At 35.4% G+C, this 21,284-nt stretch overlaps 1 protein-coding gene and 1 long non-coding RNA gene across 6 annotated transcripts in view; one reads left to right on the top strand and one right to left on the bottom strand.

The window, feature by feature from the left end:
- Positions 1 to 126: 126 nt before the first annotated feature.
- LOC141570111 (uncharacterized) lies at positions 127 to 19,379 on the top strand. The gene is made up of 5 exons (XR_012494010.1): positions 127 to 247; positions 2,595 to 2,697; positions 6,341 to 6,408; positions 15,807 to 15,940; positions 17,985 to 19,379. It is a non-coding gene; the product is annotated as an uncharacterized LOC141570111 (long non-coding RNA).
- YAF2 (YY1 associated factor 2) overlaps positions 8,388 to 21,284 on the bottom strand; it is a 69,954-nt gene continuing 57,057 nt past the window's right edge. For 3 of the 5 annotated variants that reach the window (XM_074325829.1, XM_074325828.1, XM_074325830.1), the window contains 2 exons: positions 10,804 to 10,956; positions 8,388 to 9,790 (listed from right to left, as the gene is read on the bottom strand). In XM_074325829.1, coding sequence (XP_074181930.1) covers positions 9,553 to 9,790; positions 10,804 to 10,956 — 391 coding nt within the window. In that variant the 3' untranslated portion in view covers positions 8,388 to 9,552. Of the gene's footprint in view, positions 9,791 to 10,803; positions 10,957 to 21,284 lie in introns of those variants that run through there. The other 2 variants (XR_012494009.1, XR_012494008.1) reach the window with 2 other exon arrangements.

Raw genomic sequence — 21,284 nt, 5'->3', positions numbered from 1 at the left:
CCCTCCCCGGAGGGCGGGCAGCAGCCGGACGCGCCGGCGCACTGAGCGCGAGAGGGCTGGGTGCGCCGGCGGTGCGTTCCCCGCGCGCGGGGGTGCGAGACCCGCAGGATCCAGCGGGAACGCCGACCCGAGAGCCGGTAAATCCCGAGCCTGGGGCTCTGAACTGCAGAGGCGTATGGCGAAATGAACGGGGGCGTTGGAGGCAGCTGACTCAAATTCAAATGATGGTTCTTCGGCGTGGTAGTTTGTGAGTTTGGGCAACCGAAATTCTCTGATCATGTTTCTTCGACTCTAACATGGAAACAATATCCTCATCGTAGGGTGGTTGTAAAGATGGAATTGCTTAACGCACAAAAACGCCTTTCACTTAAAAGCACTTGATTAAGCCATTTTTCAGCTCCATCCTTCTCAGCCGGGACTTCCCCAACCTCTTAAGTTTTTATAAAACTGCACGAGCCATTTCACCCAGATATCTAATTACCTTGTTACGGTTGAGAAGGCTTACTTTGCCTCCCAAGGAGGCTGTAAGTACCTGTCAAAGTGAGGTCCTCCCTTTTACATCTTTTTGACCTTCCTCACAACTCATCATTTGCATGTCCAAAACAATTTCATATTCGCCCTAAAGAGCTTTCTCTTCAGCTTTCCATTTCTTCTCCCATTTCCTCAGCCATATTTCCACTCCATTCATTTACTGAACAGTTGCAGAACGTCACTGTGCCAAGCACTGTGTGACTTGGGGTGTGGGACAGGACACTGGGTACTTGTAGGTAAGTGCGATACAGTGATACAGACATTAGAATGTAAGCCTGTTAAGGTGTGGGCACACACACACCAAAAGGAGCAATCAGTTCTACCTATGGGTGTGATCAAGAGAAACTCCATAATAAACAGGCTCTTGTGTTGGCGGGGGTGGGGGGGGTGGGGGGGGGGGGGGACGGACAACTGTGAGAAGTTTGATACCACCAGCTAAGTGAATGCGAGAGAGGATATGCTGAGCGATAAGACTAGAAATTGAAGGGGCCAGATATTTGAGTGCCTTGTCTTAGCTAGTATACCAAGGAGTTTAAACTTAATCTGGCAGACAATGGTGAACCATTGAAGGGTTTTTTAATTAGGACGTAACATGATCACACTTGCCTGTTAGGGAGCAGATTCTAGCTGCCCTGTGGAGGCTGGCCAAAAAGTGAGGGAAAGGAAGCTTTACACACACACACACAATTTCACGGAGAGAAATCATGCTGTTAAAACTGTTCATGTTGCACTTGGAGCTTTGAAGAGTTTAGCCATGAGAAGCAAGGTGGGAGAATACTATTTAATTTAGCCATTCTCCATTTGGAATTCCTACACCAAAAAAGTGCTGCCTCTGTAAATGTGAGAAAGTCACTAAACAAATTTAAGCCTCAGTTTCTTCACCTATAAGAATTAAATCTTGCCTTACCTGACCAAAAATAAAAAACTAGCATTTTATCAAGATGTGTGAATAGAATGAAAACATACACTTATTCATTCAATAAACATTTATTGAATATATTCTACATGCCAGACAAGAGGCTAGAGTGCACTGCCCTCAAAGGGGAGACAGGCAGGTAAAAAATGACAATATTAAGTTAATCCTTTCACTACACCTTGTAATTCTAAGAGAAAAACAATAAGGAGGTACAAAGATGGATAATAAAAGCATTTATAAGAATGGGAAATACTTTGAGAGGGAAAACTAAAGGATATGGTACCAGAAACTAGAGTGAGAGCTAGTACTCAGATAAAGGATGTTTAAAGAGATGCTAACTTCAACTGTTCTCTATTTCAACAAAGCAACTAAATGTAGTAAAAAATAAAGCATGATGTAATGACCCACAGATTGTTAAGATACTGGAATGGCAGTTTTCATTTCTGCAACAATTTATGGGAAGAGCATATCCAGAAAAATAATCAACCATTTATTTGACATCAGGTTTCTGGACCATATCATCTCTTTAGGTTCCTTTTAATCCTGTAATTAAAAAGGAAATTCTGTTGAAAAACTATACTCGTATAAGGCATACCAAAAATAGAAATGATTTTTTTGTTACCACACACTGTCTTAACTGGTTATCTTGGACTATAAGGAGCATGCCCTCCTGATCATTTTTAGGATTCACACGTTACATTTTCATATTCCTAAAATGAATTTTAAATTATTAAAAATTATATTTAAAATATTTTTGACATAAAAGATATTTTTTCATTTACTATGTATATGACATATTCCTAAATCTATTTTTTTCATCTCTAGACAACTGTCTTAATTCTCTAATGACAGGCTGGCTATATCCAAATTTTTAATCAGTTTTGATCTTCCCTTCTCCCTATCAAAAGGTAAATTTAGGCAAAGAAAATTTTTTTAAGTGGCAGTATCTGTTGTCTAAATTATGGAGATAAGAGATCTTTTCCATGATCTAGAAAACTCTCGGATTCAGAATAATCCAAATCTCAGGAATCATATATTCATAAAAGATTAATCTTAACTTTTCTTATAACTCCTAGTTCATGTTGGATATATAATAGATATTCAATTAATGAGTGATTTTATTTTTTCATGTCTTCTCTCTTTCTAGAGCAAATTTGGTGTCCTACTCAACATTTCCTTCCCACCTGTCTACCTTTGAGTGCTTCTTTAAAAAAATAAAACAACAAAAAAGACATCCTATTGGGAAAAAGGTAAATTCTATACATTTTCAGAGCAAAGTTTGAAAAACTCTTTTATATAACTTCTTTATAAAGGTCTATGCATAATCTAATTTAATCATTATAACATTTATATGAAGTAGAAGATATTTATTCTTTTCTAAAACAAGGAAGCTGAAATTCAGAGAAGTTCATTAACCACTAATAATGAAGATTCATAATTTGAATGGAAATATTTGTGGATCCAAAGTGCATGTTTGTTTTTTCCATTATACCATGCTATCTCACTATGAACAAATAAATGCTGAGTGATGCAAATTAAAAGCAAAAAGAAAAAAATCAATGTTATATGAAAACCTCTTAGACTAGTCTTGGGGGTGAAAACAAATAAAATTTACAATCAGAGAAATACAAGAATACAAGTCAGATTAGTTACAGAGCACAAAGAATCAGAAACTCAGACTAAAAATGAAAATTATTCTCTCCTCCAGTAGGCCTCCAGTGAAATTTCTCTATTTTCCACAGTCTATTTCCTAGAGACCTTATTGGACCAGAGGAAAAAGTTGGAAAATAATGCTGTTTGAACAAAAAGTATTTTAAATATTCATTCAGACCAGTAAATGTAGGGAAAGGGTTAGGTCAGGGATACAATGAAACAGTGAAGTGATTCTTTTCATTCTCAAAAAACTCAACTATTGGTCACAAGATTAGAAAAAGTGGTAGTGGAAAACCAATGAGTGGGAACACCTTAGTTCCTATGCGATCCTAGCATACAGGTGGCATTTCCATCCACAGGGAGGGAGAGTATGGAGGCAGCATAGAGGGGAAGAGACGAAGGACTATCCTGTGGACCACATCTGTAATTCTCCCTGGATCAATCTTCAGGAACCTTCCATTCCCATTATTACAATAGAATATAATCTATTATTTTAAAATAAATGCTGTCAGTAAAATTAAAAGCTAGATTTGCAGGGAAATTTAGTCATGGGGAAAATTTAAATTAAAACACACATGCACAAATTCTCTAAAACCTGCCATCAGTCAAGGTCATGATTACAATATTAAGTTACAAGTCTCTCTCCTAACCCAGGTTACAAAAAAAAATTGAAGGCTGAGTGGGAATAACTAAGAATTCTGATACCATCTCACTTCAGAAATCCAGTGGAAGTCCAGTGCTTAAGTGAAAAATAAAATCAGCATTCTTGTTATCCATATTCTTTTCTATTCAGAAATCACATTACCAGAGAGTTCTACATTCTGTTTGATTTTTTTTTTTACATTTCTGTATATTCATAAAGGAAAAAAAAAATTTTGGCTCTAATTAAGTTAAAGTGTCCCTTAAATTATTTATGTTATCCTGTACTGGAAATGTAAATTGTTGTATTTAATCTTATTAAAGACTCAAAACTACTTTTTGGGCCTAAGGCCAGATCAATCTGCTCTTTTCTTCTGAGAACTCAGCCTACTTCCCTTCTTTTTTTTAAAATGCTTTCTTTGCCATTTTGTCCCCTAGGAGTCTTTTTTCCAAACTGGTTTTGAACTCTTCTTCAAAAGTAAACACAGGCTTATTTAATTGTTATTATTATGAATTAAAAGAGGGTAGTGAAAATAATACACATGAAAAAGTCTAAATAAATCTTGGTACCCAGTTTACTTTCTGAATTCTCTTGCTAAAAGAGTAAATGGAAATATGAAAACGGTATAGTAGCTTTCATTCAAACTTCCTATTTCCAGGTAGGTCAGCAACCTAAACCAAGGTGTAATCTCAAGACCTGCCAAACTCATATATTATTTCCACTCCTCGGGAATTCTAGTTGGAGAGGCACCATTTTACTGGCTCCTTGCCCCAAAAAGTTCCCATTGGGGCTTACTTATCCTCACACATTGAAATAAAGCAGTTTGAGCTTTTTAAAAAATATATTACTATTTAGCCTTATTGCAGAAGAGATTTGAGGAACTTTATAAAAACATAAGGAAAAACATTAAGTAGATAAAAAAGAATCTAGAAAAATATGAATAATCAGTTAGAATATAGACACACAAGCAATTGAGTCCTACATAATTATTAAAAGCCTGATTTTAATCTGAGATCTCTTACAACTAAAGCAAAAACTGATTAACAATTAATGATTTGCATTGTCCATAAGAAAAAGGCAAATTGATTTCTCAGGTGAAGTATAGCTTTTCCTGAAATAGGTCTAAATAAAATTTCTCACTTGGATTCTGAGTGACATAATGTTCCCTTGGTATCTTCACAGAAAGGCAATAGTAGACCTCCTTCAGCTGTTAATTTTTAAAAATTAGTGTAGAAAATTATCTCGCATTGCATGGTTTCAAGTTTTAAACTTTTGAAAAATGTAATGGTGCTGGCTGAAACTACTAGTGACACCCAATATTACAGCTATTGTAATATTGGGTGTCACTAGTATTGTAATATTGGGTGTCACTGGCTGCAGCTATCCAGATGAGATACTAACATTTTCAGTGTGAACTTGCAGTGGATACTAAGGCCAAGATGAATTTTCTAGAAACAAAAGGGTGACAAGCACACCCTCTTTGCTACTTCTGTATCTTACACATTTTTATTGTGCAGTGATGGCATTGTAATTATTTACAGATCTCCAAGATGTGAGTCCCACATTTTTGTCTCCTTTGTAACCAAGCCCTAGCCCAGTGCCTGGCACACAAAATATACTCAATAAATGTTCAGAGTTGAGTAATACTGATTCTGGAAAACCTAGATCAGAAAAATACTGGAAGTATTACCACAGTGAAATAGCTACCACAGTCTACAACTCCTACTGGTTGGGTGTTGGTGGCAGGGACCCATGACCACCAGAAAATGATTCTGAATATGAAACATGTCCAAGAGCACTGAAACCTGTCAGAGCTCCACTTGATTTTTCCATAGAAGTACCTGGTCTTCTCATGACATTTCGTATGCTCCAGAGTTGGCCTATTCCATAAAGGCAGGAATATCTACACTGGCTAAACACACCACATTAAAAACGTTAACATTTAAATTACCAGGGCAAGTAATGATGTACATTCCGGAAAGTAAACTGTCCGCATTATTCAAGGTAAATACAGCTTTTTAAAATGCACTGGTTTTGAAGACTATTGTTCAAAAGTTATTACACATAGCTGCTGCCCTAATAAACAGTCTACTAAACACAACTGAAACTTGTTATGATTTATCATAGCATGTTTTTCAAATGTTCTGAGACAGACATGCTGAAAGCTCTATTTTCTCCCTTCCTAGTCATTCTTTTCTATCCAGATTGCATCACAATGACCCATTTTCTTATTTCTATTATATTTGCACTGTCTTTGTTTTTCCCCTTCTTCCCTCCTTTTTTTCCATTCCTGTCCTTGCTTGCCTTTGATACTAGTGGGGCTTATTTTTCATCAATGTCAATAGCTGGTTTAGGCATTCTCATCTGCTTTCACAAAATGATCAGTCACATCCTGTATTCTGTAACCTTTACTGTCTGCTCAGCTATTTTTGTCACTGATGGATTTTCTACATTTCAGTTTTCTACTTTCGTTGTTTCAGACAACTGAAGGTGCCCATGGTTAAAGAGGAAGGGCACCAGGGCTAATGAGTCAAAAGTATTATTTTGTGGTCAACCTTTTCTTACATACTCACTTTTCTGTTTTCACTTATTTTTCAAAGTACAGTTCCGAAATTGCTGGCAATGGCCCCGTTACTACATCAAGTCTTTAAAAGATCCCAGAAAAGAGGTAAGTTGCAGACCAAGAAAAGCAGCAGCTAAGTGGAAACGAAAACCCCTAGACCATTTGTTAGCTCAGTTGGTTAGAGCACGATGCTCGTAACACAGGGTTCTTGCCTGTTGGATCCTGCATGGGCCTCTGTGAGCTGCACCCTCCACAACTACATTAAAACAACTACTTGACTTGGAGCTGACACGTCCTGGAAAAACACACTTAAAAAAAAGTTAAAAAAAACACACTATACTCTTTTTAGGCAGTAAGGGTTTATGTCTAAAAGTAAGTTAATAAATATGCTATCAACTTAGAAAAGCTGAGGTTTTTCTTCCTTTATTGTTTTCAGTTTGTCTATCATCACTATAATCTTAGGAAAGCATTTAATAAAAATAAAACTTTTAAAGTAAGTCAACTTTCTACTGTGTAATACAAAAGGTTTTAAGAGTATGTATTCTTGTATGCCTCAAATTATATCTTCACTCGTATTTATATCAAAATAAGGTAATAAACTCTGAATAATTCTCTTTTTGTATGGAATTTGGTTAAAAGAACCCACTGCTAAAACCACAGGGTAAATTGATGAAACAGAGCTAAAAATGTACTGTAAACCCAGGCTCTGAATTCTTTTGCATATTTTAACATGAGGTGTAAGTATTTATGGGATTTGGGTCTCTTTCCTCTTTTGGAAGTTTGAGGTAGGATGAGATGAAGGCAGGTGAAGATAATTGTGATTAATGAAAGGATAACAAAATTCCAAATTAGCCAACTTGGTTCATTTCTCCTGTCACACAGTGCACACCATCAGGTTCTTTCATTATAGAAAGATGGCTGGTCTGGGATCAGAGCAAACATCTGATGCAGAAAATTCAGTGTACCCTCCAGAACACAATTCTTTTCAGTCATCCAAGAAGGCATGGAATGACTTTTGTTACCAAAAAAAAAAAAAAAAAAAAATTCGTAATGGGATTTTACCTATTAAGATAGTAAAAGCTCACCTTTACTGAGCATCTAGTATGTCAGGTAATTGTTAAGAACTTTATATGGATTGACATTTAATGCTCCCAACAATCCTACAAGTTAGATGATTATCATTACCCTGTTTAACAGATGGGAAGTGACCTTGAGCTATTTACTCAAACTCACTTAGTTTCTACAATAGGTATTCAAATGCCAGACACCAGCTAGCACTCTTTAATTTCCATGCTATACTATCTCCCCACCAATACAGAAAGATGACTATGTCCCATTCAGGTAAAATCCCATCTTCCGTCAGATTTTTCTCTCTTATGCAGTCCATTTAAAACACATCCTGAAAGTATTTAATCATCATCAGAAGACCCAGTACCTCCAAAGCACAGATTTGACTTAAAACTTAGATTATGTTCCCTATTACTATTATTTGTAATTTTTACTATGTCTAAAAATGAGTATATAAAAAAACATTTGAAACATAAAAAACCCAGAGAATAAAATAAGACAAAAGACTGCATGTTTTAAAAGAACATAACCAGTTAGTTGGGGTTCCATTTAAAGTATCTTATAATAAAAACAAATTTTAATTTTTCACTTAACAACACTATAAAGAATGAGGTATATAAATGTTTTAATCACAGACTTTTACTATATGCAATTAACTGTATTTCACAACTAGCATCTTACAAAAAAGACAGTACCATTGTGCCTGTAAAAAGTACTGCAATTAAACAGAAAATTACATTACCACGTGAAACCACCAAATATCACAACTGTCAGGGTCCATAATTTTTTTCTTCAAATGCTATCATGATGTCTTTATGTGATATGTTGTATCCAAGTTATGTTTTTGAACTTCATTTATATTGCAGAAGTCTCCTACAGGTAGCTATATATTAAGCAAATGGGTAAGAGAAAGCAGGAAACCCTAGGAGAATTTAAGAAGTACTGTGTGGTTTCTAGGTTAGATTTTTAAATATAACATAAAACACTTTATTAGTTGTAAACAAAAATGCAAAATCTGTAGTCATAAAAATATTTTATTCGTAACTTTACATAATAGTAAGTGGGGCTGTAAATACTTTTTATACTTCAGAATATTGATAAATGCATAAACTGGAAGTTGTGTCTGAAAATAGGGCACTATGATTTTCATAAGAATTGTTACATTTAATAAGAGGCCAATTAAACTGATTTAAAATTAGTTATTTCCCACTTCTGTGCAACAGTTCCCATTTCTGTATTAATTAGATTCATACTTCTATGACCCTGGGTAAGTTTGGGGCAAGGAAACAGTGATAAAACTATTAAGTTAAAGCTTTTCCAAAAATTGCAGCTTTTGAAACATGGCAGGTTTCTTTTATCTTCTGCTTTTTCCAAATGCTTATAATTATTTTAATTTTAATTTTTTATATAATACAGAAAATACCAGTGTTCTATGACAATAGCACTAAACCTGAATTATAAAGCTAAATAATCAGTTTTATTGTTTACTAGTCTGATAGTAAACATTACAATAAATGAATATTTTGAAAGTTAAGCAAAAAAACAAACAAACAAAAAAAAACAAACAGATAAAACCAGAAACATAACTCAGGAACAATAATTTAGTAAAATGTGTCAAAAACATTGGCAACGGTTCATACAAATTCTTTATTTAATAGCAATTTTCCTATTTAACCACACCAAGTACCAGCAGGTGTATTTAAGAAGATAACCATTTAAGAAAATCCTGTTGCAGCAATATTTGATTAAGTTGATCTTTGACTTGTATACATATAACTATTTGTTTCACAATTCTCAAATAATACATATTTAGGCAGCTTGCACTATGTTATAAAAATTTAAATTCGTTACATGCCAATAGTAGAGAATTCAAGAATTATGTGTTAGAATTCACTAAACTAAAAGTGAAAATAGACTTACCAATAACACTGCATAATGAATAATTCAACCACATTTTCATGGCACCTTTAACTGTGAAGACCAAAATGTTAAAGTCTGGAAATGTTTGATAGGCATAGATTGCAATAAAATCTAACAAATTCTAACAAATTTCTATTTTATGTAAAACACAAATTATGAATTGTACATGAATATGTTTGTCATGAAAATGTGGTACTTGGCATAATCTGTGTATTTGCATGATTATGACAGAAGTGACTAAGAAATTGGAGAAAATAAACTTTAATGCGATTCTCCATTCAATGATGAGGCTTCTCCTCTGGGTGAAGATGACCTGGACATTCCCTTCTCTGTGTTATCAGAGCTAGAGCCACTCTGACAGTGCTGATCTGCAGAAGCAGCGCTAGATGCAGGCGGTGACTTCGTTTTCTCCTTAAAGTCTGTAATAATGACTGTCAGATCTCCAACGGTCACTTCCAAATGCTGAGCACTACTCCGATCCACATTTTTCAATCTTGGCCTAAACACAAAACATGATAAAATTTTAAACTAGCTCTTCTGTCTACCTGTGCCTTTAATGAATAATACTTTCTGTGCCTATAATGAATAATAAATTAGGTAAAAATAACAAAATGAATACATCTATGTTTAAAGCTCTAGATCAGGGGTGTCCAAACTGCAGCCCGTGGGCCAACTGCAGCCCGCAATCCATTGTTAATTGGCCCGCAGCAAATTCCAAAAACATATTTAGTTTAAATAAACCAGGCGAGGCAATACGTACTTCACCTCGAGTGAGTGGCCCAGCTGTTTGTGTATTTTACCGCATATGGCCCTTGGTAAAAAACGTTGAAAAAAGTTTGGGCACCCCTGCTCTAGATTCATGTGTAACTAGCCACAAAAATATCATTAAATGTTTCAAATCTTTAACATTAATCAAACCAATCACTCATGAATCTTCTTCAACATCACAAAAAAAACTGTGATACTCTGGAAGTAATGGTCTCTGAATTGTGCTTTTATAGTTTTACCATAATTTACAGATAATCAATTTTATTAAAATAAATGGTTTAGAACAACAATGACATAGTTATATCACAGAGGAAACTGGTAACAGCTTTGGTTGAGTTATATGCAGGGCTGTTACTCCACTGATGTGCAGATAAGGGCATCTGTTTTGCATGGACCCATGACTATTTTGACTGATTAAAGCCCATGCAATTATCTGTGAATATTGTGAATATCACTCCTGGCTTTATGAATGAAAAATAAATAGCTCAAACACAAACGTCTTTGAATCTAGTTTAAAAAAATTAAAAAAGGCATCCTTACATTTAAATTTATATTTGTAGCCTCTGTCTTTAATTTCTAATATACCTTTCAAACTCAGAAAAACAATTTCATACTTTATAATAAAGGAGATGAATGATGAAATCTTTTACTTCCACTTTGTATAAGTGTATCAAAGTTAAAAGAGAATATTAAATGGTTAATTTTATTATTTCCAAAGTGCCATGAAACACTCTTCAAATTTACCTGGTTTTCTTATGACTGTTCTTTTTGCTAGTTGTTTCCTTTTCACTTTTTTCTTTTTCTACTTTATCTTTTTTCTCTTTCTTTGACTGTGTAGGGGGCACAAACTGCTGAGTAACCTGCTGTGCAACCAACTGGGAGACAGGTCGAGGTTTCCTGTGTGCATGTTAAAAAGAAAGGTTGTTTTTTATTATTATAACTTAAAATGTATATTCTTTATGATAGAGTATCTCAAATTATGAGAATAGATATATAACTTTCAAGTATAAAAATTCCTGTGTAACATAATTCAGATGTGCAATTTAATAAATATATACACACATACATTGTCTTTCCTATCCAACAAAAATATAACTATAATAGTTAAAAGTTATAGCCCAAGATATAGTCAAACCATTAGAATATAACTATTACATAAATCAACATGAAATTAAAAATGTGTATCAAACTAAATGTTCATAGGGAAGTACACATATAAACATAAATTTTAAAAATTAAACTTGCAAGTTTACACTGAAATAACACTTAAATATATCCCTCCTCCCTCAGAGAAGGAAGGAATAACCATTTGTGTCAATGGCTATTTGTTTTTTCCTTTAAAATATTTCATTTATTCACTTAATACTTGCTCTGTCCTTATTGCTCAAATCGTTGAGTTTCCTTATGTCCCTAAGCCACAATCTCACCATGCTTTTTTGACCTTGGAGATCTGCCCAGTCCTTTGAGACGTGCCTACTTACTCACTTATTCATTTAAAAAATATTTATTGAGAAGCTACTGTAGGAATTGCGAGATATCTGAAATGTTACCTGGCTTCAACCTTTGGTGCCAGTACAAGCTACCACTCTATTGGCTCAGTGTCAAGGATCCCTCGAGCTTGATGGTAGAACTTGGGCAACTAAAGTGAAGATTCAAAGTAAGTAGTCTCTAAGTTCTTAAAATCAGACAGAGAAAGAAGACTGAGGAGGGAAGATAAAAATACATTTTAACAGATGGTCTATAAACAACAATAATTTTATTGCCTGGAAAATCCTGACCCTATTTTGGTCAGTAGTGTTGAGTTATTAAAAAATCTTTTTTTGTTGTTCTTCTAGAGCAACAGAAAATAGAAATCAATGAGAAAATACTGCACAATCTATGATTCAAATCTGCAAGGAAGAATCCTTTGAAGGAAGAAATAGGAAATACAGTATGTAAAAGCGATTTCAGTAGATGGAAAATGAACTTTGTTTAGAACTTAAAGAATCTGAAGTACAGGAAGGATATACAGGAAAGATGTCCAATACACAACTTAAAAAGTAGGATTGACAAAGAAATCCGGGCTAATGATGTAGATCGAGAGTCACACAAATGAGGGGGTCAAATATATGGTGATGGAAGGAGAACTGACGCTGGATGGTGAACACATAATGTGATATACAGATGATGTATTATAGAATTGTACACTTGAAACCTATGTAGTTTTGTTGACTGTTGTCACCCCAATATTTTAATTTAAAGAAAAGTTACACAAATGAAAGTGATATTGAAAGCATGGTAATTAATGGCTGAGCTTATTCAAGAAACGAACTTTTAAAAAAAAGGATTAAAGGAGTGGTTCTCAAATTTAAGGTACAAAAGGATTACCTACAGGAATAGGAGGGCTTAGCCCTAACTCCAGTGTTTCTGATTCAGTGACTATTGTATCACTCCTGGCTTTATGAGTGGAAAAAAAAAAAAAAAAAAGCTCAAACACAAATGTCTTAATCTAGTTTTAAAAAAAGGGCATCCTTACATTTAAGCTTATATTTGTAGCCTCTGTTTTTAATTTATAACATACCTTTCAAACTTAGAAAAACAATTTCATACTTTATAATAAAGGAGATGAATGATGAAATCTTTTACTTCCACTTTGTATAAGTATATCGAAGTTAAAAGAGAAATATTAAATGGTTAGTTTCATTATTTCAGAAGTGCCATTAAACACTCTTCAGATTTATCTGGGGGTGAAGCCCAATAATTTGCTTTTCTAACTAGTTTCCAAGTTATGCTGATGCCTCTGGTCCAGCCACCACATTTGTGAAAAAGCTGGAAGAAGTGCAACATACTGGTACTACTTCAGCATAAAGTTTGAGAAGGAGAGCAGGGAGTGGCAGAGAAATTAAAAAAAGCAAGGTTAGACAGATAGGAAGACACCTGATAATGAAAAGCTAAAGCTAAGGAGTCTGATTTACTCTTAAAAGATGGGCGATCACTAAAGAAATTCAAATACAAATTTTACAAAGATTACTGGCAACAGTCTTAAGAGGAAAGGTACTACAGAGGCAGGGAAACTGTTAAGAAGCCACTTTAATAAATCAGGCAAAAATAAAAAGGGCTTGAACTAAGGAAGCAGCAGTGGAGTTATTTAAGACAGTGAAGAAGCAGAATCAAGGGGACATGGTGACCAATCAGATGTGTCTTTCTCACTTCTCAACCAACAGATAATCCTTTAGCAAAATATACAGAACTTGCCCTCGTGTAGCCAACATTCTGTGGGGGAATCAAACAAAAAATAAACAGTCTTAGATGTTGATAAATGCTATGAAAACAATAAGTAAGGAACACAGGCAATGTTGGGGAAGGAGTTGCAGTTTTCGAGTTTTGTTTCCTCTTCTAGAATATAAAATCCATAAAAAAGGAGCTGATATTAGCTTTCTGTACCACTGTATATAACTAGTGCCTAGCATAGTCCTGAAAAAATACTAGACATTTAATATTTGTTGAAGAATGAATGAATGGCAAATAGGGTTAATGAGGAAGGAAGTTTTTTTTAAGAAAAGGAGTACAGTAATGTCTCTAAGCCTACTCATTGGCCAGGATCAACCACCCTCTACACAGAAGTAAAAAAGTAATGAAAAAGTAAGAGCAGCAATAATTAATTTCTTTTAATTATGTCGGATTATGGAAAGAAAGAAAGCTCAAAGGTGTGACACAGTTGAGAAAAATGTGTTTCGAGCTGTGCCTAGTGAACAGTGAGTCACCTAAAATTGAGTCACTCCAAGATATAAAATGCAATTGAGGTGCAGTTATCATTTAGTCTCCAAGGTATTATGGATCTCTAAATCTATTCCTTCCACGAAAAATGAAGGTTCGACAACTTCCTTTATTACATTTTGTGCTGTTGCTCCCTCCACCTCAATTTAATGCAAAATAAATTATGAAAATGTTAATGAATTAAATTGAATTACAATAAAACTGCAAACAGTAAAACAGATTTACATTCTTTTGACCTAGAATAAAATCCTGAAGTTTCAAGCAATCAATAATTTATGTTGTTTATTTAACAGTCATTGTTACTAACTTAAGATGTCTTTTTTTAATGTTATCTTTAAATAAAATTGAGTATTTTTCTAGGTTTTTCTGGATTCATTAATGACCTCAGTACCCCAATGCTGTTTTTTCCGTAAGATCTAAATACCTCAATCGTGGACACTCTGATCATGATATTTTCAGAAATATAACTATTGTGCTGTGGTTGGGTACGAAGTATTTTTATAACATGATCAAGCACTCCCCACCCATCTAGGATTTGTCTCTATGTACCATTCCATTTTATGACACTGCCTCATGTCTCAATCCTGCTTTTATGTGAGAAAGGGATAATCCTAATTCCCCAATTTCATGAATGTTATAATACAACTGTTGCCAAGTCTTTATCATATTTAACAAGTTTTATGTCTCCAGTATCTTCCTAGAATCATTTTCCCTTTTTATATGGCCCATATAAAATATGGTCCATTAATCTGAAAATAAAAGCTTATTAGTAAAGCATGATTTGCTTCATAAAACCATGAGGTTGAGTTAAATATAAATAATTTATTTCTAAGAGTTATGAATCTAGAATTCTTAAACTGTCAGTGGTGTTAAACTGTCAGTGGTAAGAACAAAATACTCAACAAATGTCCACTCTCCCACAAGGCAAAACCAACACATAAAGAACAGTTGGTCGAGCTGGTCAGGTGAGAGACAAGCTGGAGAACTACCACATCAAACTGCAAATGGAGTAGTAGTAATAAGGATCTATTCTATGGCGTAGGCAGGGGAGTGGAATTGAAGCAGTGAATCTGCTGACATTTCAGGATAATACAACCTAATGTGCACCTGAATAAGAGGGATAAAGAACTCCCCCCAAATGGGAGTAAAACTGAAAGAAATGGAAAAACAGTGCTGTGGACTGAATGTTTGTGCCCCACCCCCACCAATTCATATGTTGAAATCAATCCTATCCCCCAAGGTTATGGCAGTAGAAGTGGGGCCTTTGGAGGTGATTGGGTCATGCAGGTGGAGCCCTCGTGAATGGGATTAGTGCCCTTAGAAAAGAGGCCCCAGGGAGATCCCTCGCCCATTCTGCCCTGTGAGGACACAGCGAGAAAATGGCTGTCAATGAGGAAGTGTGTCTTCATCAGACACTGAATCTGCCAATGCCTTGATCTTGGACTTCCCAGCCTCCAGAACTGTGAGAAACAAATTACCGTTTTTTATATCCCACCCAGTCTATGGTATTTTTGTTATAGCTGTTCAAAGGGACTAAGACACGCAGTTGCAGGAAGCCAAGAACAGGACTACTCTAAACAAGAGGGACTGATGAACTTGGTATTGGTCATGAGGGCAAACGGAAATGCAAAACTAGTGGTCTGATAAGCAACTACGCAATCTTTGTACCTATTGTTTGTTGATTTCATTTTTTAATCACTAAATTTTCTATAGTAGTTCTCTTATGCCTTAAGAAAAAATGTTATTTATTTCTGTTCTTGATAGTTGTATCTCTTTCTCTTTTTATCCTAGACTTGCCTAAATGTGTACTATTCCATTATTTTATTCTTATTTCAATGATGGTTGATTTGCACTTCAAGATTGTAACTTTGCTCCTCTGTTGTAGGATTATTTGATCTGGTTCAACTTTAGGGGAAAAGGAGCACGAGATATAAATATACTTATATACATATAGTCAGATTATTAATATAAAGTTTTCTGCTGCTCTCTAGGGGCTAAATGAGCTGTAAAGATCCTTCACTGAAGATAAGGGAACATCCCTTATGATGATCTTTTCATCATGTCATAAAATGACTCTTCTTCACCGTGCCCTATTAAGAAGAAAGCCCTCCCATCTCCACGGAGCGTAAGAGTTTAACTGTGATCCCTTTTGTATTTACTGAGAAAAATAAGGAGGATAGCAGGAAGTTTGAGAAGTGGGAGACAGTTAACTCAGGAAATAAGGGGAAGGGTATCATTTAATAACGTATGCCTTTTTATGTTCAGTGGTTTAAATCCGTGGTTTTGACAACACACCTACAATGCCAAAAACTCTGTGATTAGGAGAACAAAAGGATCACCTAATTAGTAAAATAAGTGCTATCTATCCATATTCCAACGGCACTCTACTGTCATCTTCTTACATATGTTATGATTAGGCTATAATTTGTGTAATACCATATTCAAAAATTTGGGAATCCCTATGTGTTTCTACATATACTTCATAAATAGCCCAAATAGACAGTAAAGTTTGGCAGGTCTGTTGATGTACTGTAACGTAAGAAAAAGGGGAACATTTCAACAACTATTTAATGGATATTTACTATTCATCAGAATAAAATATTTTTAGGAGTTGTCTGACATCCCATGGGGGCAGGAGGCTGGTACATGTTGACTTATATGCCGTTTCTAACTGTGTGTCTGCCCTCCAATCCCACCATCCCCCAACACAAATTCTATGTGCTAATTATAAGAAAAATGTTATAAGCTTGACCATCCTCATCACAATTTTGCTTTGTCAAATTGGACAGGAAAAACAAATGAACAAACAAGCTATAAAATAATTACTGGTTCTTTTCTAATAGAGGCAGCATTACAGCTCAGAAGCAATCTGCTTCATGATAAAATTACGGTAAATCGAAGCAATTTAATAAATCTCAATGAGTAAAAAAGGCTGAACTAATAAACCTAAATCTGTTGTGAGTCTGTTGATACATTATCAACAAAAGACCAAAAATCTAACCAAGGAAGTTTTTAAAAGCACCCACCCTGTTTGACAATGTACTACACACTTATACTGTCAGGTACTAGGTAAAGTGCTGGAGATTCACCATAAACAAGACAGACATAGTCCATGTCCTCAGAGTTTACTTAGCAGATGATGCAGACACCACACGAAAGTAAACTAATTAAATAAAAGTAAATTTTGTTAAAAGCACTAAACGGGGAAAAAAAGGTGTGCTGTCATACAGAAAACAGAGGACTTATTATACACAGGGTGAAAAGAACTTTAGTTCACGTTTAAATCATCAGTATACTGGGAAAAATAGCCATCACCATGGACCTCCTTTTAAAATATACCAGGGGTGCCAAAGAAAATGTATACAAGTGGACACCTTGGTCAACGTTGCTCAAGCAGTAGTTCGCCATAATTAGAAGTGTCTGGATGCTGATGGTAACCACTTTGAGCACCTCTTGTAATTGCAGAAGTCAAACGTGACTTGTATTCATCTTTTGTTATTGGTATATATTGAGTATTACAATTTTAATACCGTTTTCCTTTCTTAAAATGTGTACACATTTTTTTGGCACCCTCTGTATGTTAAGTCATTTTATAATTTACAGAAGAAATAAAAGAACAATAAATATTAAAATTTTTAGTAACACTTTAAGACATACTAAGCCCAAATTTTTATTCCGTAACATGATTTTGAAGGTATATAGACCTAAATTGGCAAAGTTTTTTTTTTTTTTTTTAATGTAACTAATTCCTCATCAGCTCTTAGGCCTAATCCCAGGAACACCGATTTCCTGATTTCAATACATCTCTGATAGATTTTGGCTCATCTTTACTTCTACTTCTTTTTACACTTATATTGTCCATACACATTTTTCTTTGAAAACCTTGAAAGCTTTTTCTGAAAAGAGGACAGCCATTTTCTTTGCTCCAAAATTACCATTTTCATTTTTTGAGTAGGTATGCATACCTATCCTCCAGTGTCTATCCACTATGAATTATATCAAGTAAATTTTGGTATCAAATATCATAGAAGATGAAAAAACACCATCACATGTCCTTATAGCAAAACAAGATGGTTCAGGTTCATTGTTGCAAAATATTGCATGATAAAATCCTTTATGTTGAATGACTACTCATGTGAGAAACCGTATTTTCTTTTTGTCCTTAAAAGTACATTGTAGGGCCGGCCCGGTGGCTCAGGTGGTTAGAGCTCCATGCTCCTAACTCCGAAGGCTGCCGGTTCGATTCCCACATGGGCCAGTGGGCTCTCAACCACAGGTTGCCAGTTCAATTCCTCGCGTCTCACAGGGATGGTGGGCAGCGCACCCTGCAACTAAAATTGAACACGGCACCTTGAGCTGAGCTGCCGCTGAGCTCCCGGATGGCTCAGTTGATTGGAGCACGTCCTCTCAACCATAAGTTTGCCAGTTCGACTCCCGCAAGGGATGGTGGGCTGCGCCCCCTGCAACTAGCAATGGCAACTGGACCTGGAGCTGAGCTGCGCCCTCCACAACTAAGACTGAAAGGACAACAACTTGAAACTGAATGGCACCCTCCACAACCAAGATTGAAAGGACAACAACTTGACTTGGAAAAAAAAAAGTCCTGGAAGTACACACTGTTCCCCAATAAAGTCCTGTTCCCCTTAAAGTCCTGTTCCCCTTCCCCAATAAAATCTTAAAAGAAAAAAAAAAGTACATTGTACAGGTAATGATCCTTTCACTTTTGTGAAAAAGTTATCTAGCATATTGTCATTTGAAGACTCAGTCAGAGAGCTCTAACACCATGCAGTGTACCAAGGATTAACAAGCATGAAGGCATGGAAATTACTCCATGTCATTTCCTGGTTTTCTCCTCCCCAGGCCTTCAGAGGAACATTCTATAACCTGGCCTGCACAAAGACTCTTCCCCTTCCAGGCTTTCTGAGGTAAATGTTACTTGACAGATCAGTTTTTGAGATTTTGTGACAGAGAATCAGAAGGAAAGGATGTTAGAAAGAAACTGCTAAAAGAGGTTTTGTTTTGTTGTGGGGGTTGGAGAGGTTTTGAGAAATGTAGCTTGGAGCAAAACTATTATGTGAGGGCAGAGGTGGAAGAGGGAAAATAATGACTAAAAAATGTTGCTGGGGCTACATGTCTTTTTTCACAGTGTTTGAGGGAATATAAATAAAGAATTTGCTACTTTAATTTGAGATTGCAAAAAAAGAATGAATTAATCTGAAAAATAAGTTAATCAGCTTTAGTGGTCTTCTGTGCATGTTAATATTTGGCGCATAGAACATATTTATGTAATGTGTTATTTTATTTTTTAAATGGTTAATATTTTAAAAAGAAATGTGCATCGAATATTTGTGGAACCCTTGCAGCACCTCTGCAGAATCATGGTCTTCTACACTCCTCTGTAATGCTATCAATCCTTTCATGTTCTAGCTCCCCACTAACTGCACTCTAAGGCCTACATGGGAAAAGATCACATCTTACGTATTTTTGTATCCCCACGTATCAGATGCTCAATAAATATCTCAAAGTTAATGATCATTATAAATACAAATTAAATATAATGTGTTAAAAACTATTAATCAATCACATGAACACTGATTTGATTAGGTGCCAACTTCCAGGGACTCATTTTCCAGGAAAAAAATTTCTGATGCCATCTTGCTTTTGAGCCATTTATTTCTTTTCCATAAAAATGGAATGAAGGGTTTAATGTACATGTCTGCTTTCTATAAAAATTTATTATTGAATCATATTATAAGAGTCCTTTCTAAGTGGTTTTCCCCATTTCCAAATAATGAAATTGTCCTCTATGCTAATACCAACACTGACTTATCAGCAAAATTCAAACATTACCTATAGTAAGGATACTCAAATGTTTTTGTTATTGTTTTTGCAGCAAAATCATGCTAAAAAAAATCTTACAAGCAATCTCAATATATAAAACTGAAACACTGATTTCCATATATGTATTAAGTTGATCTGGGGACTCCTGAGCCCCCGTGTGCTCAGCGCTCGTCCTCGAACCTCCCAGTTATCCCTGAGGTGTGGCTGTGAGGAACATAATGTGAGGAATATAATGAGAAAACTGAGATCCAATGTATTCGCACTATACCAAGTAAATTTACACCTCAGGTTCACTGCACTCTTTCTTCTTGATACTTGCTTAAGTGTACTTATAGAATGCAAGGAACAATGTGCTTCACCATTTCAAGAATCTATGCAGAGTATTCTGAAGAGTCTTTACTCGAAGATCTATATATATATATATTTGTCAACATCAAACACTTCTACAGAAGCCCAGAACACAATTTTCCCTAAACTCCTGGGAGGTGGCAGCAGGGGAGACCTGATTCCCTGGCAGCTACTAAGATAGTCCTTGGGAAGCACAGACAAAATAGATGAATACATCTGCTATAAAAACTAGGTTAGAGTGTTCAGCAATTAAGTCTGAAAAAATCCCTCAAATCATTAAACATCATCACAGTTCACTTAATTTGAAAGACCAAGGTCATTCTCTAGAGCTACAAACAGGTCATCCTCAACTTTTCCTTCCTCTTAGCCAAATAAACATTGAGTCCTTTCCATTTGTCTTCCATATGATTGGAACGATTCCCTGTTACCATTCCCATGAACCCCATTCTAGCCTAACCCAACAGCAGCTTCCTATATTACCTATTTGACTCCCTGCCTTCTCCCCTCCAATCCAAGATTACTCTTCGTGACATTCATTCATTTAACAAATATTCATGAAACACTCACTGTTCAAATCACTGTTCCAAGCAAACGTTGAGGATAGAGCACTGAACAAAACTTACTTTTATTGCATGCCATTTTATTATGGATTGACCTTAATTCTTACCTCAGAGAAAATAGAAGCTATTCAATTAAAATTTCCACAAACTCCATCTGTGATCATATACTCTAACTTCCCTATCCACATTCCTATTTAAAGCCATACCTCTACCTGCCCACTGGGTCTCTTCTCCAAGATACCACTCTTGTTATGGATCTCCCCTTCTCTCCTGCTCCAATAGTATTTCCTTCTCTAACAGGTTATTCCTGTCAGGATACAAACACATAAAGTAGTTCTTACCTTAAAAAAACAAAACAAAACAAAACAAAACAAAAAAAACCCTTCCCTATGTCCACATCCCTTTCTAGCAACTGCACCATTTCTCTGTTCTATTTTCCACTATAAGCATCAAATGATTTGTCCATACTTACTCTCCACACTTCTTTCTTCCATTCTCTCATGGGCTCACCTCACTCAGGCTTTTTTCCTTACTATTTACCAAAATTCTTTCAAGGTCACCAACAATCTCTTTGTCATATCCATTGATTGGTCAACTGTAGCTCTCATCTTAGTCTTTTCAAGCAGCATTTAACTGAGTTTACCACACCTTCACTTCCTGCAAAACTTTTTTCACAAGCCTCTAGAATACCAGGCTCATTCAATTTTTCTCCTGCTTCGC

This window comes from Rhinolophus sinicus, linkage group LG02 (genome assembly GCF_036562045.2).
Source record: "Rhinolophus sinicus isolate RSC01 linkage group LG02, ASM3656204v1, whole genome shotgun sequence".
NCBI classification, from domain to species: Eukaryota; Metazoa; Chordata; class Mammalia; order Chiroptera; family Rhinolophidae; genus Rhinolophus; species Rhinolophus sinicus.
This window is presented reverse-complemented; position numbering and strand designations above follow the sequence as displayed.